General features: G+C 38.9%; 1 protein-coding gene across 5 annotated transcripts in view; it reads right to left on the bottom strand.

Moving 5' to 3' along the window:
- The window catches only part of LOC128702102 (serine/arginine-rich splicing factor 3), a 44,119-nt gene extending 31,925 nt beyond the window's left edge, over positions 1 to 12,194 (bottom strand). For 2 of the 5 annotated variants that reach the window (XR_011394335.1, XR_011394336.1), the window contains exons 1-2: positions 12,043 to 12,135; positions 1,394 to 1,459 (exon numbers count right to left, since the gene is read on the bottom strand). Coding sequence is in view for 2 of the 5 variants with exons in the window: in XM_070102804.1 (XP_069958905.1) it covers positions 1,394 to 1,422 (29 nt within the window). In the remaining 3 variants the exon portion in view is untranslated. Of the gene's footprint in view, positions 1 to 1,393; positions 1,460 to 12,042 lie in introns of all 5 variants that reach the window. The other 3 variants (XM_070102804.1, XM_070102805.1, XR_008409019.2) reach the window with 2 other exon arrangements.
- Between the last annotated feature and the right edge of the window lie 14,777 nt (positions 12,195 to 26,971).

Here is a 26,971-nt window from a genome sequence, read left to right as displayed (position 1 = left end):
TTGAGATGATTTTGACTGGTTTCACAAAGAAAAGTACCTTGAAATTGAGCTCAAAGTAGCAGAAATGTTCGATTTTTACCAAAGTTCAAAAGTAAACCAATCATGCCATGTCCAATACACGTCAACTGGTGAGTCTAATATTCTTTCACAAGTGCGCTGATATTATTTATACCATTTCTACACTAATGCAGTAGTCTGAATAACAGTAAATCTTTTATTTTTTGTAAGAATAAAAATTCAAGTGGAAAGCAAAAGAAATATAAGAGGGGCCTGGGGACGTGACTAATGAACAGAGAACTTATTTTAATGCCAGGAATGTCTTTCTTGTTTATTCTGGACCCTATTTGGAAATTGGTATCTTCTAAAATTTGTGTGAAATTGACAAAATTGCGAATTTCTAACCGCTACATTGGATAGTTGAAATTGGTAAATGGGTGGTTTCCTGTACACATTCGATAGAAAAAATGGAGTTCTAGCGAAATAAATATGATTTTTGTCGACTAGCACACAGGAATTGGCCAAAAATAGGGCTCAAAGTGGGTGGAATCGCCAATGTTTACACATCGGCGATGTATAAACATCGCGAGAACATAATTCCCTAAGTTTTCCATCAAATTTCATACTTTTGGTGTCATTATGATCAGGAAAAGATTCTCTATCATTTCATAAGAAAAAATTATTTTTTTTTTTCCGAAAAATTTTCAACCCTGAGAACAAGTTTAGGAGAGGGCCTCTCAACCCTGAAAGGGTTAAAGAACTTTTACACAACACCAAACAAGTACATTCCTTTTTATAATGTATTGTTGACTGCTTATTCCTATTTAGTCTTCACAGTGTTACCCATAAAATAATGGTCAAGAACTTAATTAGCCAAGCGGCAAAGAGGAAAAGCAGTCCTACCCAATTTACAGATGAGTTTACCAAGAGTGTGATAAAAACAAGTTTCCTTTTTTTCTTCAATCCACAACAGTCCAGTAATCAAATTGCTGCAAGCACACAAAATTCAATCAGGAAAATTGTCCTAAGTACAGTATGAACAAAACGTAAATAAATGGCAAACCACCACAAGATGCTTTAAAAGACTGAACAAAGAACCACCAATAGACTAAGCATGTTTTTCACTACTAGTACAGTTGGTGACCAGAGCCAAGGTTTACAAAAGATTAATTGAAGAAAGTTTCTTTTGAACATCCAAAGTAAGACTTTGGGATAGATCAGTTGCACCTGAAAATGTGAAACCTTGTCCTAAGTTTTCTTTCATCTCGAAGGAAAGACACAGCCAAAGGACTAAAGACAAGCATTAATAATGGTCATCCAGACCCTCAGTCTTAACCAATTATCACAACTCAAGAAGTGCGTTGCCCTAAAATGATTCAATACAAAAATTTCTCACTTTGGTATGTAGTTGTCGACTCCCTCCATTGTTGTTCAAATTCTCCAAGATTCAAAATGCCAACATCTGTTGAGGAATATAATAGCTAGAGAACTGCTGCTTAGCTTGTGAAAAAATGTTAAGAAAAAAAAAAAAAATCAGCTCTACAGAAAGCTCAATACAGGGGGAGAAGAGAGCAACCCAACACAAACTCTTAATGGATTCCTTAATGCTCATTTCCCTATGACAATACATCCACCCACTGAAGATAAAAGCACCTCTAGCAGCTCATTCTTAATATTTCCCCCAAATACAATTTCCAACAACAAATTTAACAGCCCCGAGACTTTCAATTTGCAGCAGAGCCAATACAAAACACCCAAGTGTACTTGGTACAGTACACACATTGCACTACTAAAAGAAATTTTTGATAAAACAGAACTGAACCTAGAGAAAATAGTGCATCCAAACTGTGAGTAACCATGTGCTACTATAATCAATCTATCCAGTGCTGAATGACCTAAAGTTGACCAGAAGCACCCATCTCCAAGAAAAAACATCAGATGTTAGCAGTTAAAAGCCTGTTAAGAATGTTATTTCCGAAATGCTATAGTGGACAATAGAGAAGTACAAATAAATATATTTTATACAGCTATCAATTATGTTACATGTGATCATATTTCATGCTTGCTTGCTTAAAGCATCTTAACTCCTTCACTGTCCAAAGCCCCGAAACCAAAAGTGCTGCCCACAAGTCAATATTTTTCTGAAGCTATATCACCAAAAGTATGAAAGTCAGTAGAGAGAACTTACAGAATTTGCAGGTGCAAATTCAGCAGTCTGAGCACAATTTGCACATCAACTGTACTCTAACCCTTAAACTGTCCAAATGTAGATCTACGTTCACGTGCATAGTGCTCCGACCTTGATTTTACCCATTTAAAATCATATAAAAAAAAAAGTAGATCTACGTTCGCAGCCCCCCCACACGTGAACGTAGATCTACATTTGGACAGTTTAAGGATTAAAATAATTACATTGCTCAATTTGACCAAATTCTTAACTAGTTCACTAGCACACCTTTTGTTCTATCGATTGAGCACAAGAAACCATCTTTTCAACTATCAAACTATCCGATAAAATACACAGAAATTGGTAATTTGGCTAATTTTACACAAATAAAAAAATTCCAGTTAAAAACAGGCCAAAATAAACACTGTAGACATTCCAAGCACAAAAACATTTCCTCTGTTTATTAATAATGTCCCCAGGCCTCTGCTGTATTACACTTGCCTTCCATTTTGAGTTCATCACAAAAAAAAAAATGAAGATTTACCTTATTTCTCGGATAATAAAATATAACCAGGAATGACTGGTCATGGCTTGAGGCCTTAACTGTCCTCAAGAAAAATTAGAAAAAAAAAATCGAATATTTCTGCTGTTTTGATGCCAATTTTTAACCTACTTCAGGTCCTGGAATTAATCAATTTCATCTTTATTTCGGTAATATGTTTTCTATTCTATTAAATGATACCAAGAAAGCCAATAAAACCACCCTAGAAAACACTTCAGTCATGATTTTAAGTCAAACACAAGGGCAGATTTTTGCATTACTACTGCATATCAAACTAAAATTTTCCCCAAGTTAGACTGATATACATGGCCAACCTTCATGTAAAATTTTATCGAAATTGTAGATGGTCATGCGAGGACAATTTTCAAAATTGGTCCACTTGACATGGAATGACCCAATGGTGTGTTAAATAACATTCATACATCACTAAGGCCTTCTTATAATAGAAAACTTTCCTACGTACCTTAACCTGAGCCTCAGTCTCCAAACAACTAGTTTTTAGTAACCTACTAACTATACCCAGTGGCAGCTCATAGTACCAGTAATACCTATCCTATCGTACCGCATCAAATGTCTATTTTTAACCCTTTGACTGTCGCAACCCCCAATCCTGAGGTGTCTCCTGGTGTCGCAAAATTTAAAAAAAAATTATTTTTTCTTATGAAATGATAGAGAATCTTTTCCCGATTGTAATGACACCAAAAAAACGAAATTTGATGGAAAACTGACAGAATTATGCTCTCGCGAAGTTAGCAACCTCGGCGCTGTTTACAAATCGGCGATTTCGCCCACTTTGAGCCCTATTTTCGGCTAATTCCATTGTTCCAGTTGCCCAAACTCAGCTATTTCTTTAGAACTCCATTTTTTCTATCGATTGAGTACAAGAAATTGCCCATTTACCGATTTCAACTACCTAATAATGTGGTCAGAAATTTGCAATTTGGCCAATTTCACAAAAACTAAAAAATACAGGTCTCCCTCAACATTCACGTTTTCAACTTTCACGGGCTTCACACATTCGCGAATTCCCAACCGCCAAATTCCCAGCCACCAAATTCCCAGCCGCCAAATCATATTTAAGTTTCCCGCCACCTGCGAGTCCCTACTACCCTCCCTCCGACCCCCGCAACTGGCAGCCAGTCCTCCCACCACTCAGTGTGGTGAGTGTTTTGTTTGTTCATTATTTGCTATTAAACTACAGTATAAATAATGTAAACCCATTCATGACTGCATATTGGAATTTCTGTTCGGACAGGTATTAGACGGTGACATCATGTGTTTATTCTTGAACACTGCAAAGAATTAAACATTTCTGCTACAGCTAATAACAACAATAGTAATAATAATAATAATAATAATAATAAATATGATATAATCGAAGAAGGAAATTGTACAAAAATACGAGGGAGTGGTTGACACATCATCAGTGTGACTTTGTTTATGCTGGAGTGAACAATAGTCTCCCTGCTCTTCCAAACATTTCACAATAATTCATTGTGTTTGGTGCTTGTAGATTGAGTGTGACTGGAGTGGTAGAGGCAGTGATTGAGGCAATGGTATTTAATAACATACATGTTAATAATAATACATGTTATTAATAATATGTACTATTATTATTTATAACATATGTTATTAAATACATACATGTTAATAATAATACATGTTATTAATAATAACATGTACTATTATTATTTATAACATATATGTTATTAAATACCACTGCCTCAACTGCTGAATTATTGTGAAATGTTTGGAAGAGCAGGGAGACTAATGTTCACTCCAGCATAAACAAAGTCACACTGACGACGCGTCAAGCACTTCCTCATATTTTTGTACAATTTCCTTCTTCAATTATATCGTATTTATTATTATTATTATTATTATTATTGTTATTATTAGCAATAGCAGAAATGTTCGATTCTTTGCAGTGTTCAAGAGTAAACACATGATGTCACCATCTAATACCTGTCCGAATAGCCATTCCAATATGCAGTCATGAATGGGTTTACATTATTTATTCTGTAGTTTAATAGCAAATAATGAACAAACAAAACACTCACCACACTGAGTGGTGGGAGGACTAGCTGCCAGTTGCAGGGGTCGGAGGGAGGGTAGTAGGGACTCGCAGTGGTGGAGGCATTGGTGGAGTCTGTGGTATTTAATAACATACATGTTATTAACATACATGTTATTAAATAACATACATAAGCATAACATGTATATATTTAGTACAATTTACGACGTTTTCATGTATTTTATGATTATTCATGGTTCAACAAGTTAAGGAAGCAGTATTGTAATATATTTCCCTACAATATATTGGAGCACCAAACATTCACGGTTTTTCAACATTCGTGAGGCTCTTGATCCCCTAACCCTCGCGAATGTTGAGGGAGACCTGTATGACAATTTCAAAATAAGGTCCAGAATGAACAATGCAGACATTCCTGGCTCTAAAATAACATTTTCTTTGTTCATCAGTCATGTCTCCAGGCCCCTCTGATATTACTCTTGCTTTCTATTTTGAATTTTTATTCAAACAAAAAATAGAAGACTTACTATTATGCAGACTACTGCAATACTGTAATAATTGTATAAATAACATCAACCCATTCATGACTGCATATTAGAATGGCTAGTTGGACATTTATTGGACAATGGCATCATTTGTTTACTTTTGAACATTGGCAAAAATCAAACATTTCCCCTACTTTGAGCTCCATTTCTAGGTTCTTTTTATAGTAAAATCAATCAAAATCACCTCTATTTCTATAATATGTTCTCCATTCTATCAAATGAGACCAAGAAAACGAGAATACAACCATAAATACTATACGAAAATAGACCACAAAGTCGGCATTTTAATTAAAAAAAAAAACGGTCGGATTTTTTTTCTTCTCATTATGCACTGCGTGCTCCAGGATTTTTTTAATATGGTGCACACTGACCACACAGACCCATTCTCTCACATGTGGGCCTACCAGCTTTCTCCTGCTTGATTTGAAGCCGCTAGAATTTGAGTATATATAAGTCAAACACGGTACCTCGTAAGACGTTTATATACGGCCGCGACAGTCAAAGGGTTAATCATTTATCTCATTTCAACAAAAAAATAAAAAAAAAATCCCTTATAAAATACACCGAAAACAACATACAACAGATTTTTCCTGTAATATATTTGTCAGTTGCAAATTATTTTAGCATAAGGTTGATGAAGTCATACGTCTGGCAGTGAGCATCTGGGGGGGGGGGGGGGGACTGCAGCTCTGCAGTTAATAAGAACATAAGAACGAAGGAACACTGCAGAAGGCCTACTGGCCCATGCGAGGCAGGTCCAAGTCTCCTACCGGCTTAAGCCAAAGCACCCAACCTAGTCAGGTCAGGTCACATTGACTTAAGGGAGGAACACGGCAACCGACCTGTTAGCACAAGCTATCAGGTCTAACTCACACCCACCCACATCTACTCATGTATTTATCCAACCTATTTTTAAAGCTACACAACGTTCTGGCCTCTATAACGGTACTTGGGAGTTTGTTCCACTCATCCACAACTCTATTACCAAACCAGTACTTTCCTATATCCTTCCTGAATCTGAATTTTTCCAACTTAAAACCATTGCTGCGAGTCCTGTCTAGGCTAGATATTTTCAGCACACTATTTACATCCCCTTTATTTATTCCTGTCTTCCATTTATACACCTCAATCATATCCCCCCTAATTCTACGTCTTTCTAGAGAGTGCAGTTTCAGGGCCCTTAGTCTATCCTCATAGGGAAGGTTTCTGATACATGGGATCATCTTTGTCATCCTCCTTTGTACATTTTCCAGGCCTTTTCTAAATCCCTAAATACAACGAATATACTTGCCTTAGCTAAGTGTTATTCACTTGTAGAATTCAATGCAAACCCCTTGGTCTACACATACCCTACCCTTCCTGAATCTTCCTTGTTACCTTGCAATCCTACTTTGTCTTACCCTAAATCAATAATAATTCTAACATACACTTTAAATGGTATATTCAACAGGCTTATTTCCCCATACATGTAGTTCTTATTCTCTCATCTTGTTCCCTATACTATGCATGTTCTCTGCCAAACCTTACATACCTTCTATTCCTTCATACATACTGTAGAGTGAACAAATACACCAACCACTTTCAACCAATCTTTCATATTAATGTTTTCAGCTTTTCATCATAAATCTCAGTTTTAGCTCTTGGATCCATTTTATGGCTCCTCTTTGCATCTCTTATCTGAGCCACAAATTTTATGCATGGACACTAGTGTATGTTGTAAAAACCTTCCTCAGAATTTCACCATTCATATGTTTGAAAGCTATTTTATAGTCAAAGATTAAAGATTCTTAATTTCAGCATTATACAATGTTTGTACAGAGGTGAATGATATAAGTGTGCATGCAGAAGTCTCTTAGTATGAAGAGCATTTTGGCCAAACTTAAGCAAACTTAAGCCTATCTTAAGATTAACAAGGCATTAACTAATTGACTACTAATATATACAGTGGACCCCCGACATTCGATGGCATCAACATTCGATAAATCCGACATTCGATGCATTTTAACGCAAAAATTTCGCCTCGACATTCGATACGATTCGTACGAGACTTGTCCACGTGTGGCCTGAACTGCCCCCTGCGTGCCAGTGTTTACAAGCCAGCCAGTGTGCGCACATCTAAGGATACATTCAGTACATTCCATATTATCCATATTATCACTGTTTTTGGTGCTTGTTTCTGCAAAATAAGTAACCATGGGCCCCAAGGAAGCTTTTAGTGCCAACCCTAATGACTATTGAAATGAAGAAAGAGATACTAATTGCAAAGTACGAAAGTGGAGTGCGTGTGTCGGAGTGCATGATGATTTGGTAAAGAAATTGCCTGCAACTAGTGGTGATGCGAATGGTGAATTTAAGGCCAGCAAAGGTTGGTTTGAAAGATTTAAGAATCGTAGTGGCATACACAGTGTGGTAAGGCATGGTGAGGCTGCCAGTTCAAGTCCTAATGGAAGGGGATTCCCCTTCTAAACACTAACACCATCCACACTCTCCCCTCCTCCCATCCCATCAATCATCACCAGATCTTCATTAAAGGTAAGTGTCAATTATTCTATTGTTATTAATCTATTGTTATTGTTGTTACTGTAATTATTCTATTGCATTAAACTTAATATTTCATGTGTAATTTTTTTTTTTCATACTTTTGGGTGTCTTGCACGGATTAATTTGATTTCCATTATTTCTTATGGGGAAAATTAATTCGACTTTCGAAATTTTCAACATTCGATGAGCTCTCAGGAACAGAATTAATATTGAATGTCGGGGGTCCACTGTACTCTAAGTGGTTGTAAAAATAAAATTAGGAGTTACAAAGATTAAAGGAGAATTGAATATCATATTAGGTGTCCCGTAGCTCAATTGTTAGCGCACTCAGTTCACACACTGAGGTCTGGGGGTCTATTCCCGGTACGGACGGAAACATTAGGACATGACCCTGTTCACCTATTGTTAAAATAGGTACCTGGGTGTTGGTTGACTGGTGTGGGTCACATCCTGGGACAAAACTGATCCAATATGCCCGAAATGCTCTGCATAACAAGGGGCTTTCTATACAGTAGTATATCACTGATGTCAGCTAGGCCTGTATACCTTGTACATGTACTTGTAGAAATAAATATTACAGTGGACCCCCGACCTACGATGTCCCCAACCTACGTTAAAACCAACATGCAATGCTTTTCAGCGTAAAAATTTGACCTCGACATACGTTGAAAAACTCTACTTACAGCATTCATCCCGAACCTGTCCATCTGGTCCATCTGGCCAGAGCGCCTCAGCTGAGCTAGTGTGACACTGTTTACAAGCCAGGGCGGACTGTTTCATGCTTACATTCAATAAATTTTGTATTATTCCAGTGTTTTTAGTGCTTGTAACTACTAAACAAGCCATAATGGGCCCAAAGAAAGCTTCTAGTACCAACCCTGTGGTAAAAAGGGTGAGAAGTACTATCCAAATACTATAGTACCATGGTCACCTGCTGCTGCTGTACCATGGTGAGCTGCTGCTGCTGCTGCTGCTGCTGTACCATGGTCAGCCGCTGCTGCTGTACCATGGTCAGCTGCTGCTGCTGTACCATGGTCAGCTGCTGCTGCTGTACCATGGTCAGCTGCCGCTGCACCAGGGTCAGCTGCTGCTGCTGCTGCTACTGCACCAGAGTCAGCTGCTGCTGCTGTACCATGGTCAGCTGCTGCTGCTGCTGTACTACAGTCAGCTGCACTACTCGAAGATGTGGAGAGACTTGTTGGTATGGCTTATCGAGAATACCGAGAAACAATTAACCCCAGAGGGTTTGCCACCCAGGATAACCCAAGAAAGTCAGTGTGTCATCGAGGACTGTAACTTATTTCCATTGGGGTCCTTAATCTCGTCTCCCAGGATGCAACCCACACCAGTCAACTAACACCCAGTTGAACAGGAAAAAATGCCTGGAACTAGTGCTCATATTGGTGAATTTAAGGCCAGTAAAGGTTGGTTTGAGAGATTTAAGAATTGTAGTGGCATACACAGTTGTCGAGTGCTCTTCTAAGTTTGGTATTTTCCGACTGGCAGAGTTCTCCCACATAAAAATACTGTGAAACTACCAGGAAGCACTAACCAAGCAATAATATACCATATGTAAGATGTATCTACTACTACACTGACTAGTGCATTTTGATTTTTTATTCACATAATGAATTTTTATTCAAACCAAAAAAATAGAAGATTTACTGTTATGCAATACTGTAATAATTGTATAAATAATATCACCACATTTGTGAATGTATATTAGACCCACTAGTTGTCATGTATTAGACTTGTGAGGTCATTTGTTTACTCTTGAACATCGGCAAAAATTTAACATTTCTGCTACTTTGAGCTCAGTTTCAAGCCATTTCCAATACTAAAACCAATCAAAATCATCTCCATTTCTGTAGTATATCTTCCATTCTATCAAATGAGACCAAGAAACTGCAAATACAACAATAAAAAAAATACAAAAAAACACTGCAAAGTCGCCGTTTTAATCGAAAATTACTGTCAATTTTTTTTCTCATTATGCACTGTGTGTTGCAGGATTTGTTTTATGTGGTGCACACATACCACATAGATGTATTCTCTCATATCTAGGCCCAAATTTACTGCTCACAGCTTATCAGGGTGAGCTGAACTCATGGCGTAGATCTACGGTTTGGACCCTGAACGTAAAGCACAGACCCTGAAAGGGTTAAAACTATTTATATTATCAATGGGTTTGACTTGATTAGGTAACGTATTTCATATAGTACTGTATTTAATTAAAATTATTTTTAGCCTGTCACCTATAGCATATATACTACAAAACTGTGTACATGTACTTAATATTTTCGTTCCTAAATTAAGAATTAACCCTTAAACTGTCCAAACGTAAATCTACGTTTTTTTTCAACATTTGAATGTAAAAAAAAAAGTAATTTTTTTTTTTACATTTGAAAACGTGTAAAAAACTTTTATCTACTTTTTTTTTTGTTATATTTGAAAATATGTAAAAAACGTAGATCTTTTGGAGCACTATGGATTTGAACATCTATCTGTTTGGACAGTTTAAGGGTTAAAAGGCAAAATATTTTATACATTAATTATTTGCAATTTTGTAATGGTTTTATTTCAGCTGTGTTACTTTTCTGCTACTTCTAGCATTCCAAATTTTTATAGTTTATCCTGGCTAACATGTGTTCTTGCACCCTGGTCCAAGATGCATGTTACTACCATGTTTTGAGCACTTTCTAATCTGTGAAATATTTTTGTTAGGACAGAGTACCATGATAAACAGTAATACCTGGAGAGGGTTCCGGGGGTCAACGCTCCCCACAGCCCGGTCTGTGACCAGGCCTCGATATTGTCATTTATATGATTTTCCTGATAAGGACCCATATATAAATACTACATTTATGCTCTGCAAAGCCAAATAGAACCTCTTATTTTTATGAGGGCCCATTTTTGTTGCCACCTTTGAAAAAGAGGGGATACAAGGCATTGGTTAATGTCATTTTATTTAAGTTTCATGAAAAAATTAAAATTCATACAATGGTTTTGAGGGCACACTCATAACACCTTATATAATACATTATTATAACACTTATGGGAAAGTGCTACATCCATAAGGTTATATTTATTATTATATATTCAAGGGGAAGTGGAATATAACCTGGTTGTGTAGTTTACCTATAGTTGCTTCCAGGGGGTCACTGCCCCCTACAGCTCAGTACCAGACCAGACCTCAAAATGGTACAACATACCAACAGTACATTAACCAATATGACGAGAATTATGGCATTTTAGTTATAAAATACCATACCTTACCCAAATATCAATTCATAAAATGTCCCTTCTGGAAGAAACCACAAATAAAATGTCATTACAAAGACCCCAATGGAAATAGACTTTACTTTTTTTTTTTTTGGGGGGGGGGGTTATCCAAGGTAATTTACATTATACACTATAACTGTACTTATGTTTACTTGTACGTAAATGAACTTACGTGTCTTATTTACAATCACTGGGAAACACTAAAACTATAGGGGGTCTTAGAGACCTTAATTAATGAGATGCAATCTAACTTGATTCAAGGCTTAGGAAAAAAGCTCCAATTCCTTCAAGAGCCCTTCACCTCCTCCAAGACACCCATGGGGGGGCCCACTCACAACAGGTTATGCTATATCCATGTAGAAACGCCAAACACGTAAGGGCCATACAGCGCCTGTGGAATGGGTAATAATGAAATGTGATCCGTGAAAGTTAAGGTCAGCTCACTGCAAGGATCAATACAAATTTCAAGGACCCCAATGGAAATAAGTCACTCTGGCTTTTCTGAGTTATCCTAGGTTCTCTGCTATGTATGATAATATATGTAAGTGTATTTGTGTATACCTGAATAAACTTATTAAGAGCCCTGTACCAGCCTGGTGGAACCCACCTTGAAGAGCTGCAGCCCAACATTACCACCACCTGGCAACATAACAGCCCACTCTAATGGATTTATTTACCAATATACAAACTCACAGAAAAACAACAGGAAGAGGCAAGAACGTTATGAGAGAGGTAATAATGAGGTCGCTTGGCGTAATGTCGCTTCCGCCATGATGATCCAACCTGCCTAGCCCAACCCCTTCACTTCTTGAAATTTACTTCCCTCTCACTCACTCACTTGTCAAATACGACACACGTCACCTTGTTCCGTACACCACAGACAAATACGATTGGTAAAGATTGATAACAGACTCACCAGAACACGACTTTAGCAAGAAAACAGTAGAGCCGCCGCTCAAGCTCTCCCCTCCTGTGAATTTTTCTTGTGATGACATCACCAGTCATGCGCAGTGCACAACAAGTGGAGAAAATCAATTTGTGGATCAATACGTGCCATCATAGCTCCACATTTTCAACTGGAATGTATTCAGTTTAACAAGTACACCATATATAAATCAACTTCTTTTTATAAAGTAGCATTATGAAAGAGAAAGAATTTTAGGGCGTCAGTTTTCCTCCATTTCACGTTGTGATGTACTGCGCAGTAAGGTGTGCAACACACCTTATTTACCTAAATAACCCGCTTTTACTTTATTATATAGACAAATTATATATCATGTATACCTTTTTTGGTGTTTTTATTGAGAAAATCACATTAAAGTTTGTCCTAAATCATTGAGAAATAATTACGTAAATCGTGTTTCAACATCTCACTTTACCTGTTACTGAATGGAACAAATTCGAATAATTAACAAGACAAATAATAAATGTTAGCAAGTAAGTTTATTTAGGCACAGGTACACATAAGAACAATTATTATACATAGTATAAGTTACAAAGGATAACCCTAAAAAGTCAGAGTGATTTATTTCCTCTGGGGTACCTCCACACATACCACACCTGACATACATCAGTACACATACCACACCTGATATACACATAGCACACCCGACATAATCCAGGAACACATATACTACACCCGACATACACCAGGGACACACATATAACATCTGACATACATCAGGAACACACATGCTACACCCGACATACACCAGTACACACCCTCAGATACTCCCGCATTAAGATAAGTTAAGATTTCGTTCGGATTTTTAACCCCGGAGGGTTAGCCACCCATGATAACCCAAGAAAGTCAGTGCGTCATCGAGGACTGTCTAACTTATTTCCATTGGGGTCCTTAATCTTGTCCCCCAGGATGCGACCTACACCAGTCGACTAACACCCAGGTACCTATTTGCTGCTAGGTGAACAGGACAACAGGTGTAAGGAAACGTGTCGAAATGTTTCCACCCGCCGGGAATCGAACCCGGGCCCTCCGTGTGTGAAGCGGGAGCTTTAGCCACGAGGCCACCTTTCATTAAGACGTGTTTCTTTGAGACACCTGCTGTCCCTATTCACCTAGCAGTAAAACAGGTACCTGGGTGTTAGTCGACTGGTGTGGGTCGCATCCTAATTTACCCGAAATGTTCTGCATGGCAAGGGGCATTCTAAATAGTAGTATGTCATTGATGTCAGCTAGGACTGTATATACATTGTACATGTACTTGTAGAAATTAATTATTATTATTATCATTATTATTCTAATGTATATGCAAACATACTCTGTAGGGACCGGACAAGCACCTAAAGTCGGTACCTGACCAGCCGGGCTGTGGTTTGTACGTTAGATTGCGTGCAGCCAGCAGTAACAGCCTGGTTGATCAGGCTCTGATCCACCATGAGGCCTGGTCACAGACTGGGCCGCGGGGGCGTTGACCCCCGGAACTCTCTCCAGGTAAACTCCAGGTCTCCACGTAGGGAAGCGGAAAAGAATTCTTCCACCGTAAGCCATGCGTGTCGTAAGAGGCGACTAAAATGCCGGGAGCAAGGGGATAGTAACTCCTTCTCCTGTATAAATTATCAAATTTAAAAGAAAAACTTCCGTTTTTTTAGGTCACTCTGCCTCGGTGGGATACTGCCGGTTCGTTGAAAAAAATACACAATTATCCCCTCCGTCCCTCAACTTCATAAAACTAATGTAACCGAGCCTCCAGATAAATAAGCAAGCCATGTATCTCCCTGATTTAGACCTTCAAGATTCCTTCATCCTTCCTCGTATAACTTATTTTTGTAATCCCTTCACCAACTAGGAAAACCTTCCATTGCTTCCCCGTTCTTTAAAACACTTGCATATTAAGTTTCCAGTGTGATTTATGTTTTACCACCATCCCATCACGGTTTCCTTTATCGGTGAAGAGCGGAGGGTAGTCACAGCACAATACCTTGACTAGCACAATACAAAAATAACCCGCACATGGGAGAATGAAACTTACGACGTTTCGGCCCGACTTGGAACGTGAATAGTTCAAGCTCCAAGTCGGACCGAAACATCGGCACAAGTTTCATTCTTCTATGTGCGGGTTATTTGTGTAGAGAACTGTGCCAGCGTTCGTTAGTTTAACATCTTTATTATGCACCCATATACCCATCCCGTGGGCGGTAGTCACCCCACACCCATCCTGTGGGCGGTAGTCACCCCAAACCCATCCTGTGGGCGGTAGTTAAAGGATTACAGACACACATAATGGGTCCAGGGCCTGGACTGCAAAGTTTGGATAGCTGAACGAGTTACAAAAGTAATGAACTATTTATATCTGGTAACAATCGTAATGAGTTATTCATGAAAACATTAATTAGGTCACAAACACATTACACACACACATTGACAAGGTGGACAAAGACAGGTTGTTCCAGAGATGGGATACAGAAATAAGGGGCTACAGTTGGAAGTTGAAGACTCAGATGAGTCAAAGAGATGTTAGGAAGTATTTCTTCAGTCATAGAGTTGTCAGGAAGTGCGATAGCCTGGCAAGCGATGTAGTGGAGGCAGGAACCATACATAGTTTTAAGATGAGGTATGATAAAGTTCATGGAGAAAGGAGAGAGAGGACCTAGTAGCGATCAGTGACGAGGCGGGGCCAGGAGCTATGTCTCGACCCCTGGGGTTAAGGAACTGCGGCGCAAAGTTTTGACAGTTGGACAAATTACAGCGGTAATGAACTATTTACATGTTTATATCCTGTCAGTGTCCGTGGGCCTCGACTTTGCAACCGGCTCACATTCACGGGAAGGGAGTGGGAACTGTATAACACCATAAGAAATGCGTGGCAATCAAGTTCGATCCAAGGTAGGGGAGGCCAGGATCAATTTATCCGACTTGAACCATTTACAAAGTCCAAGTCGGACCGAAATATCGTCGTAAGCTTCTCTCTCCTATGTGCAGGTTATTTGTATATTGTTCCAGTCACGGCATTGTGCCTTCTTGTTCTTCAGAGCGTCAGTCTTCAATTAGTAATGTGAAATACCGCCTGGAAAGTTCTGTTTTGTTCCAGCACTTTAAAAATAGGATAAATTGGGACAAAGTCAGAACATTACAGAAAACTGAAGAGATTCACAAGAAACAACTGAGCTGACCTAAACGAAACAATATAGACACCTCGAGAAGGAAACGGATTCCTGATGTTATCTCAAAATTAGCCACGAAGAGATACATTTCTGTCCCAGATTTACGATTCCCATGACTTGACCACCCACCGGTCACTACCGGCTCGTAATTACATCTGGCACAACCTGAAGTGTATGCAAGCTACTATACGTGGTGTCCAGCTCAGCATATTTAGGAGGAGGAGCTAAAGTGCAGGTTTCCAGCCTTTTCCCCCATCAATATACATGTGTACAGTGGAGGAATTTGCTCACTATATAAACCAACACTATTTTTTTTTAACTTTCCTGCGTTGCCGAGGATCCCAGAGTTTGAAATCTAATCTCTTTCTAACATTGTGTTTCTGTCTACATGTGGGTTTCTCTCAATTCATGGATAAGTATCCGGTACACAGAGAATTTGAACTTATGTACTGTTGCTCTCAGTGCATGCACATCAAGAGAAATATGCTACTACTACTACTATTACCAAAAGCACTACTACTACCACAAGTACTACTGCTACCTACCACGACTGTATTATGCTTTGCACCTCACTCTGTACCCATATATACCTCTGTGTGTCCCTGTGGTGCTCGCTCCCGCAGAGAGAAACGTTCCCACAATAAAATGTCATATTAGTTGCACTTGTGTCCTTTTACCTAATAAAGAATATACACAGTGGAACTACAGTATAACTAATTTTTAAAGGTGTGGACCGGTAAGCTAGCGGAAGGCCTCGGTCAGATGACCAAAAGCTCCAGCTGCGGGTCATCATACAACTAAGACCCACGTCAGGAAACACTTGTCCTGTTTCTTGACGAACTTACCTAACCTAAATAATTTAACACAGTGAATTATTATTATTATTATTATTATTATTATTATTATTATTATTATTATTATTGAAGTATTAATAGTTCACCAAGCCTGGTGATGCTCATTATGGATGGTCCCTTAAAACTCACATCGCCCCCACAAAATTTTACGTCTTGCTAACGCGTAAAGTGAGTCTTAATAGTAACATTTTCTCGACTTTTTTATGACTTAATTATGGAAATTTACACGAAGCACAAGGCAGGAGGGGAACTTCGTATCTTTTCAGTAAATTTTTATAATTTTTTTTAGTTTTCAGCTACAGTGTACTAGGTTGAAGATCATTTTATAATGACCCTGTCTGGTTTGACCTGACCCTAGAAGGAATGGTCCCGAATCTGTACAGAAAATCACTCCCTACGAAAGTAAGAGACTGGGCAGGCGGTGCAAAATACTCCCAGTGAAAAGTAGGGGCGCCATTGGTGCACTAAGAAAAACACCATAAATGTTCGGGGCCCAAGACTGTTCAACAGCCTCCCACCAAGCATAATGGGAATTACCAATAGACCCGTGGCTACCTTCAAGAGGGAGCTGGACAGATACTTAAAGTTGGTGCCGGATCAGCCGGGCTGTGGTTCGTACGTTGGACTACGTGCGGCCAGCAGTAACAGCCTGGTTGATCAGGCCCTGATCCACCGGGAGGCCTGGTCGTGGACCGGGCCTCGGGAGCGTTGATCCCCGGAATACCTTCCAGATAGACCCTGTCTGGTTTGACCTGACCCTACCTGCTCTGACCTGACCTGTCTGGTTTGACCTGACCCCTGCCTGCTTTGACCTGACCCCTGTCTGCTTTGACCTGACCCTGTCTGGTTTGACTTGATCCTGTCTGGTTTGACTTGATCCTGTCTAGTTTGACTTGATCCTGTCTGGTTTGACTAGGCTTGACATGATTACAGTACTTGCAGGAAAGGGGCTTTGATGCTGATAAAAGGCTGTTGATAGAAGGATGATCCTTATAGATTTAGCGCATCCCCGAAATACTACTACTACTACTAATAATAATACGCTAAGCCTAGTTTGTGTCAGGACCAGGGGTCAGGGCTCAGAGGTCAGGGCTTAGAGGTTAGGGAAGTGTGGTACCATCAAATGCCATATAGCCATACGAGCAGAGAGAGATTAAAGCAGATAATTCCTGTGTTTGAAGAATTCCTCTTTGTTATTGCGAGCCACAATGTAGGGCATAAATACAATTATTTGTTAAGTCTGATGTGGCCCGCGGGTTGTACTTGGTCCACCAGTGATGTGGCCCGCGGGTTGTACTTGGTCCACCACTGATGTGGCCCGCGGGTTGTACTTGATCCACCACTGATGTGACCCGCGGGTTGTACTTGATCCACCATTGATGTGGCCCGTGGGCTGTACTTGGTCCACCACTGATGTGGCCCGCGGGTTGTACTTTGTCCACCACTGATGTGGCTCGTGGACCGTACTTATCTTAAACTTATGTTTCCCCGCGGACCGTACTTGGTCCACCACTGATGTGGTCCGTGGTCCGTGGTCCGCAACTGATCCACCACTGAAGAAAGTTCTAGTACTGTGGAAGTCATTCACGTTTAGCTCTTTTGTGACAACAACAGTAAAATTATTACTGAAAGATTTACATCCTATATTGGCTATTAAGGTCAGCCAGTAGATAAAAAGGTGAGGGTGGTACCTTGATGCTGGTGAAGGGATCTTGAGCCTAAGAATTAAAGGTACTCATTGGATCAAACCAGATCACCCTCCATTTCCCAGGCATTGTAGGACCTTATGGGTTTAGGGCTTTCACAATAATATAATAATCTTTATTGTGTGCCAAGATAAAACTAGGCTATACGAGCTAGCATTTTGAAAAGTCTCCTTTAGCTACATGGATAGGTTCATAAACACATGAACTGGTAAATTTAATTTGGGGGCTGTCACCTAACAAATAAGATAATAAATTTGAGAGAGAGAGAGAGAGAGAGAGAGAGAGAGAGAGAGAGAGAGAGAGAGAGAGAGAGAGAGAGAGAGAAAGAGAGGCAGAGACAGACAAATTTTAGTTTGTAAATAAGTTAGGAACCCTTACCCTAACCTTGTACAGAGATAGACAGATATATAGATAGACAGATAGAGAGAGAAACCAAAAGTCAAGATTTGACCCCCAGCAGACACAAATCGATGAATACATACATATACACACACACACACACACACACACACACACACACACACACACACACACACACACACACACACACACACACACACGCACACACACACTCTTCCACTCATTATTCCACTTTCATCTTACCACCATCAATTCACACTCCATTCCTCTCTTCCATTATCATTAATATCTCATTCAATCCCACCCGAGAGCGTTTACTGCATTATTTAATTATGACTGATGGCGGCTGTAAAGAACTTTTTGATTCTTCGAAAGCGCAGTCCTCGGCAAATGTTGCTAATGGATTCCATCCCCGTTGACACAAATAATAAATTCTACGCTGAGACATTTTTAGAGAACGAGGAGCGGGCATGGAATTTAAATTCTCCTGGCTAATAGCAATGAATGACCCATACGACGTAATGATAATAACGATGATGATAATAACAATGAATAATAATAATAATAATAATTATGATGAGCGGTAAAACCGTAAGGATCATACGGCGCCGGAGGTAACGGAAGGCACTGAGGATCGATTCAAGGAACGGGAGGACAGATCCAGTTCTTCAGATCAAGAGCCTCTCACCAGCCTCAAGGAACCTCTCTTGATTTTTAGATTTTGCCACCGAAGTGGATAATATATCATGCACTCCATATCCATCCTGTGGAGGGTAGCACAAGAGCATATGGATACACAAAAGGCCTGGAAATTAGGCCCTTAAAAGGGTAAACTGGAGTATATCTGAAATTATATCTACAGTTCACTTATCTGTTATAAGCAAATATAGGAAATTTGCTTAATATATCTGGTATGTTACCAGATATATTAATGTATCTGGTATCTTACCTCCCTCCCACCAGGAGGAGAAGTTTGGTAATAATAAAACTGATGTATTTTAAGAGCACTTGTTTGTACGGTAAAGGTCGATGTAATTCCAAACGCAGAGACGAGGATGTATGTTAGACTCTTGGGAAATACTCGCTAAGTATTAAATTCAGGGAGGTAAATGATATTACACTGACAGAATGATATTTTTCCGGGTATTAAATTCTGGGAGGTAAATGATTTTACGCTGATGCAACTTTTCACACTGATGAAACATTTCACACTGATGAAACATTTTACACTGATGGAACATTTCACACTGATGAAACATTTTACACTGATGGAACATTTCACACTGATGAAACATTTCACACTGATGGAACATTTCACACTGATGGAACATTTCACACTGATGGAACATTTCACACTGATGAAACATTTCACACTGATGGAACATTTCACACTGATGGAACATTTCACACTGATGGAACATTTCACACTGATGGAACATTTCACACTGATGGAACATTTCACACTGATGGAACATTTCACACTGATGGAACATTTCACACTGATGAACATTTCACACTGATGAAACATTTCACACTGATGAAACATTTCACACTGATGGAACATTTCACACTGATGAACATTTCACACTGATGAAACATTTCACACTGATGGAACATTTCACACTGATGAAACATTTCACACTGATGAAACATTTCACACTGATGAAACATTTCACACTGATGAAACATTTCACACTGATGAAACATTTCACACTGATGGAACATTTCACACTGATGGAACATTTCACACTGATGGAACATTTCACACTGATGGAACATTTCACACTGATGGAACATTTCACACTGATGGAACATTTCACACTGATGGAACATTTCACACTGATGGAACATTTCACACTGATGGAACATTTCACACTGATGAACATTTCACACTGATGGAACATTTCACACTGATGGAACATTTCACACTGATGAAATATGTCACACTAATGTAATACATAAGAGATGGGGGAGGGAAGGGGGAGGGAAGGGGGAGGCAGTGCTATTTGTCAGAGGAAATCTAATATCTAATGACAAATAAGAAATTAAAGCCGGAGAATGTGCAAGCTAAATATGTTTATGTTAATCTGGAGACCCGTGTACGTTTTTATACGCGAGGAATGATGGAAGCTTGACTCTCCGTCCGTGTACGTTTTTATACGCGAGGAATGATGGAGGCTCGACCCCCCCCCCTTGCCCCTGTACATTATTATACGCATGGAATGATGGAAGCTGACCCACCGTCCGTGTACGTTATTATACGCATGGAATGATGGAAGCTGACCCTCCGTCCGTGTACGTTATTATATGCATGGAATGATGGAAGCTCGACCCTCCGTCCGTGTACGTTATTATACGCATGGAATGATGGAAGCTCGACCCTCCGTCGTTGTACGTTATTATACGCATGAAATGATGGAAGCTCGACCCTCCGTCCGTGTACGTTATTATGCACATGGAATGATGGAAGCTCGACCCTCCGTCCGTGTACGTTATTATACGCGAGGAATGATGGAGGCTCGACCCTCCGTCCGTGTACGTTATTATACGCGAGGAATGATGGAGGCTCGACCCTCCGTCCAGTATACTGACACATTTTTTCGGGGGTAGTTGGAGGGAGGTGGGAGAGAATTAATAGTAGGGGTTATACAGCTGCTGGGTAGGTACTTGGATTTAATCCCGGAGAGGATAAATCAGCTTCCTTGGATCAAAACTCCCTCACCAGTCGTTCAGAACAGCTGAGAGCTGCCCAGTGTACATATAATCTATCGGGTCAAAATATACCCATATATGAGATCAAACCTAAATAAATCTCATCTCACAGGCGCTATATGATCCATAAGAGTTTACTGCTCCAATATAATAATAATAATTGCGGTGTCAGAACATTAACATAGGCTGAATGCTCCTATTGACTATTATTATTAAATGACAAGTGTCCCGTACATGTGCACCAGGGAGAAAGCGCCAAACCCATATGGGGTCATATAGCCCCTGAGAAATGGGAGGCATTCGGGTTCAATCCAAGGAGAGGGAGGATATGTCCAGTTCCCTGGATCACAGAGCCTCTCACCAGCACATGACGGGTCCACTACGTATAACACAATATAAACAGGCGTCTAGTACACACTGCAGTGTCTATAAAAATAAAGAACATGAACGCAGTTAAAGGTGAGAGCTTTGGCTTGCTGCTGGAGCTGTCAGCGACTGAACTATTACTTCTTGTTGGGGGTTATAGGGTTGCTGACAGCTTACGCCGTATCTTTTTGTACCTGGTGTTAGTAAGGGTAGGGGTTCACTACGACGTGAGCCGTAGTGAACCCTTACTCCCCTGTTCCCGGGGAATTATGGAGTTAGTATGTTTATTTAGGTATTGGGACACAAATACATTTACATAAATTATCATACATAGCAGTATATGTGTAGATTACCAAGGATAACCCAAAAAATTTCAGACAAAGGGATTTGTTTCACTGGCGGAGTGTAAGGTGGTGCAGCAATAATCTCTGAACCAATACAACTAATCACCCCCACATCACTATTCGTGTATTCATCGGGATGAGAAGAAACCTCTAGGTAAACTGCTCGTAGCTTGTTTGGAAGCGTCCTTAGCTCACACACTTAAGGGTCAGCGATCGATCACCGGCACGGGTGAAACGTTGAGTATGCTTTCTTACGTCTGCTGTCCCTGTTCACCTAGCAGTAAATAGGTACCAGTGTTAGCCGAATATTGAAGCCGCATCCTGGGTGGACAAGATTAAGGACCCCAATGGAGGATCTTGGGCAAATGGCCACTCTGCCCACCCCTGAAGTCGGCCCTGGTAGTCATTGTGGTTGTGACTGCAGTCTTTATTAAGTCATATATATGGTTTAATTGTAATCTTTATTAAATCATATGGTTGTAACTGCAATCTTTGATCTCATAATAAACTTTACACTCAAGATTTACTGTAATATATATATATATATATTATACACACACACACACACACACACACACACACACACATACACGTGTCGTGCCGAATATGTAAAACTGGTCAGTTAGCAAGAACTCATTTAAAATTAAGTCCTTTCTAAAATTTTCTCTTATACTTTTAAAGATATATTTTTTCATTAATGTTGATGTAAAAATTTCTAATTTTGTACCAGAAGGAACTTAGAAAACTTACCTAACCTTATTATAACAAGAACAATTTATTTTAGCCTAACCCAACTAAATATATTTTAGATTTGTTTACAATAATTTAATATTAAACAAACACAGTGAAAAATATTTTTTTCGTTGGGTTCAGGATGATTTTGGCGAAATTATTGCATACACAAATATCCACTTGTCCTATATGGCAAGATTATTATTATTATTATAATCAAAAAGAAGCGCTAAGCCACAAGGACTATACAGCATATGGCAAGATGAGCGTTGATATTTAAGCCAAGATCGCAAGTTCTGCCTATGCGGCACGACATACGTGTGTACTCGCCTATTTGTACTCACCTATTTGTGGTTGCAGGGGTCGAGTCATAGCTCCTGGCCCCGCCTCTTCACTGATTGCTACTAGGTCCTCTCTCTCCCTGCTCCATGAGCTTTATCATACCTCGCCTTAAAACTATGTATGGTTCCCGCCTCCACTACGTCACTTTCTAGGCTATTCCATGGCCTGACTACTCTATGACTGAAGAAATACTTCCTAACATCCCTTTGATTCATCCGAGTCTTCAACTTCCAATTGTGACCTCTTGTGTCTGTGTCCCATCTCTGGAACATCCTGTCTTTGTCCACCTTGTCTATTCCGCGCAGTATTTTGTATGTCGTTATCATGTCTCCCCTGACCCTCCTGGCCTCCAGTGTCGTCAGGCCAATTTCCCTCAACCTTTCTTCGTAGGACAATCCCAGTAGCTCTGGGACTAGTCTTGTTGCAAACCTTTGCACTTTCTCTAATTTCTTGACGTGCTTGACTAGGTGTGGATTCCAAACTGGTGCTGCATACTCCAGTATGGGCCTGACGTAGATGATATACAGAGTCTTGAACGAATCCTTACTGAGGTATCGGAACGCTATCCGTAGGTTTGCCAGGCGCCCGTATGCTGCAGCAGTTATCTGATTGATGTGCGCCTCAGGAGATATGCTCGGTGTTATACTCACCCCCAGATCTTTTTCCTTAAGTGAGGTTTGCAGACTTTGGCCATCTAAACTATATTGTGTCTGCGGTCTTCTTTGCCCTTCCCCAATCTTCATGACGTGTGTGTGTGTATGTGTGTGTGTGTGTGTATATATATGTGTGTGTGTGTATATATATATATATATATATATATATATATATATATATATATATATATATATATATATATATATATATATATATATATATATATATATATATATATTTATATTTTGGGAATTTATTTAGCCGTAAACTGATAGTCTTTTTCTTCTAATATTTTATCTGCATATAACTTTCAGTCTAATGATAATAAAGAAAGAGAAGAATTTCAACTCATATTTTAATTAAAGATAATTTGAACATTACATAAATAAACATGAACATTCAACAGAGACTCTCACTACACAATTTGGAATGATAGTTTGCATTAAAACATAATAAACTGTAAAAGAAATTTAACACACATTTTAATATTACAAAAAAAAAAAATGTAACTGCATGTAATGATAATTTTTGTTTAATATAATACTTAATCTAATTTACATAAAAGTTTACAAAAAAAGATAATCGTTACCCCTCATCACAAAATTAAAAATAATACTGTATTTTGTAAGTGGTGACTAATTATTTATGTTCAGCAGCACTATATAAAGTCCCATGAACTTTGCAGTTCGAGACAAAGCACCTTACACACTGCCAAACACATATAGCATACATTCAGAAACATAATATACATTTTAAGGTACAAGGTGGTCAATAAATAATTTTTACCTCGTAGAAAACGAGAGAACAAAATTTCCGAACTTGTCACCTTCCCCAAACCATACCCCCGGCCGGGATTGAACCCGCGGTCAGCGAGTCTCAAAACTCCAGCCCGTCGCGTTAGCCACTAGACCAGCTAGCCACAATAAGATTCGTCCAACTAGGTATATTTCTACACCATAGGAAGGTTAGCATAGGCACCACTGTAACCACAAATGCAAGTTTTTACAGACGAATCTCCAGCTAGCGTGGCCGTGACGAACTCTAGCTCAAGTCCTTTTACTGCCGTCAACATGACATCACATGGTGTAGAAATATACCTAGTTGGACGAATCTTATTGTGGCTAGCTGGTCTAGTGGCTAACGCGACGGGCTGGAGTTTTGAGACTCTCTGACCGCGGGTTCAATCCCGGCCGGGGTATGGTTTGTTTGCAATCGTGTCATTACGATTTCGTGAGTCCTGTCACCTTCCAGTAAGTTAGGTTAGGTAAGGTTTGTCAGGAAACAGGCGTTTCCTGACGTGGGCCTCGGTCATATAACCCACAGCTGAAGGTTTTGGTCATCTGACCAAGGCCTTCCCCTTTTAAAAATTAAGGTTATGATTCTTCAAGTTACCTTGATTCCCCCCGTCTTTTTTCCCTTGGATTAAACCTAATTATATTCCATTTGCCAGGCACTATGACCACCCATCCCGTGTGAAAATAGATATTTCTGGCGAGTTTATATATGGAGACCACCACCGTGGAGGGGAGGAGTGCTGTCGTTCCTTGATGTAGCCTTAATGAAGACTTGTCATACTCGCTGGATATACCCGACATCCTGTCTTCCCGTGAAATATCCTTAATAAAGTCACTGACATCACCGGCAGTATGGGTCCTTCTAGTCAGTGAGAAGCGACACTGTTCTTGCCTTCCATGGGTAGAGCCTGACCTCCTCACGGTGTTGTATGACCCATTGTAGTTTACCGCTCCCGATAAATATAATACTAAATATGCAATGCACTACTTGACTCGTTTAACGGATTCATGAATTTATCAAAAAGTTAATCGCTATCATTTTTCTTAAAATGGACCACTTTGTACCTAACATTAAGTATTTGCTAGTAACCATTCAACCAGTGGGAATATATTTTGTAAGTTCTGTGTAGGGTATATACACCGAGAGTTATTTCTCGGTGTATATATGTGGAGAGCTTATTTTAATCTTAAATTTGGGATTAGAGATTAGGGTAAATATACGGCCTTAATAATCCTGGCAGTGGATAGGCCTTAGACCTGCATACCTGACCCTGACATTATTTGGCCCATTGGTCAGCGGCAGTTATGGCATCACTTGATATATACAACCATCACATACATACATACATATAATCAAAGTTCCTGAATTTTTTATGATTGTGTGAAAACACACTCACACTCATTCATATATTATATATATATATATATATATATATATATATATATATATATATATATATTATATTATATATATATATATATATATATATATATATATATATATATATATATATATATATATATATATATATATATATATATATATATATATATATATATATATATATATATATATATATATATATATATGTAATATATATATATGTAATATATATATATTATATATATATTATATATATATATATAATATATATATAATATATATATATTACACATGTATATATATCAGTGTTGTGTTGTCTGCTAGCCTTATCACATGTATTTTTAATGAAGGTTTTTCTGTATTTACTTAAACAATGGTGGAATAATGTTAATGTGTTTAGGTAAAGTGGAAAGGTAACATTTTAGGGGACTTATCAAAATTTACATGCCATTGATGAATATATATATAGTATATATAAGTTGATGTTACAAATGCATTTTCCGAAAATCTTTGTGCAATTTCCACTTTAGCATTGTCCAATAGTTTGGTGACATGATTCTCTTCAGTGCGGCCTCCTGACCAAATATATATTTTTTTTACAAGACTTTGGCTTTACTGGTATCCATTATCCCTGATATTAATGTCTTATATACGATATTAGATAACACTTCACCCTCTACCGGTAAATAATGAGACACTTGTGAAACATTTTGGAATCTTAATTGAGGAAACGATACGCCACACAGTGGCTTCATCAGTCCATCAATTGGACTGAATACATCGATTCCATGACTGAGGGACTGATTACCTAAAAATTCCTCTTCTATTTCCACCGCTCTTCTTTGTATTGGACTGATGAAGCCAGTGTGGCGTAAAGTTTCCTCAGTAAAAATTCCAAAATGTTGCAAGTGTGTCTCATTCTTCAACTTGTCAGTTTTCTAAACAATTGATCACATCTAATGTTAACAAAAACCCGTCGAGACAGCCCAAGGGTTTTTAATCACTAATATTTTTTTTTTGAGGGGTGGAAATCTTATAAGTAATGTAAGTGACAGAGGAATTTCAGCCTCACTCAAACCTGTTCTTAAAATGTGCTATTATTATCTTTGCACCTCAGATGTCTCCCAATATCTAAGATACAAAGACAAATTGAAAACTTTGTACTAACAAAACAGATATGTCATGTGCAATTTACCTGAGCTTTGTATTTTGGTATGCAAGTTATAAGAGCGTGAGAATTGCTAGCTGTTATACCAGGTTACGTTAACGAGAGCGCTAAACCTATCGGAGTTATACAGCATTTTTTTTTTGGGGGGGGGGGGTGAAATGTACCTAGGTGAGGGTGAGGCACCAGACTTAGAGGACACTGCTGTTGCTTCACCAACATGAAAAAAAACTTGTAAGACCCTCTTATTTTAATTGATATTACAAAATTTATCATAAAGGTATATCAATTTCTTGCGGTTATCAAAAAT

The sequence above is a fragment of the Cherax quadricarinatus genome, chromosome 83 (genome assembly GCF_038502225.1).
Source record: "Cherax quadricarinatus isolate ZL_2023a chromosome 83, ASM3850222v1, whole genome shotgun sequence".
In the NCBI taxonomy this organism is placed as follows: Eukaryota; Metazoa; Arthropoda; class Malacostraca; order Decapoda; family Parastacidae; genus Cherax; species Cherax quadricarinatus.
The sequence above is the reverse complement of the archived record's forward strand: the minus strand, read 5'-3'. Positions and strand labels throughout refer to the sequence as shown.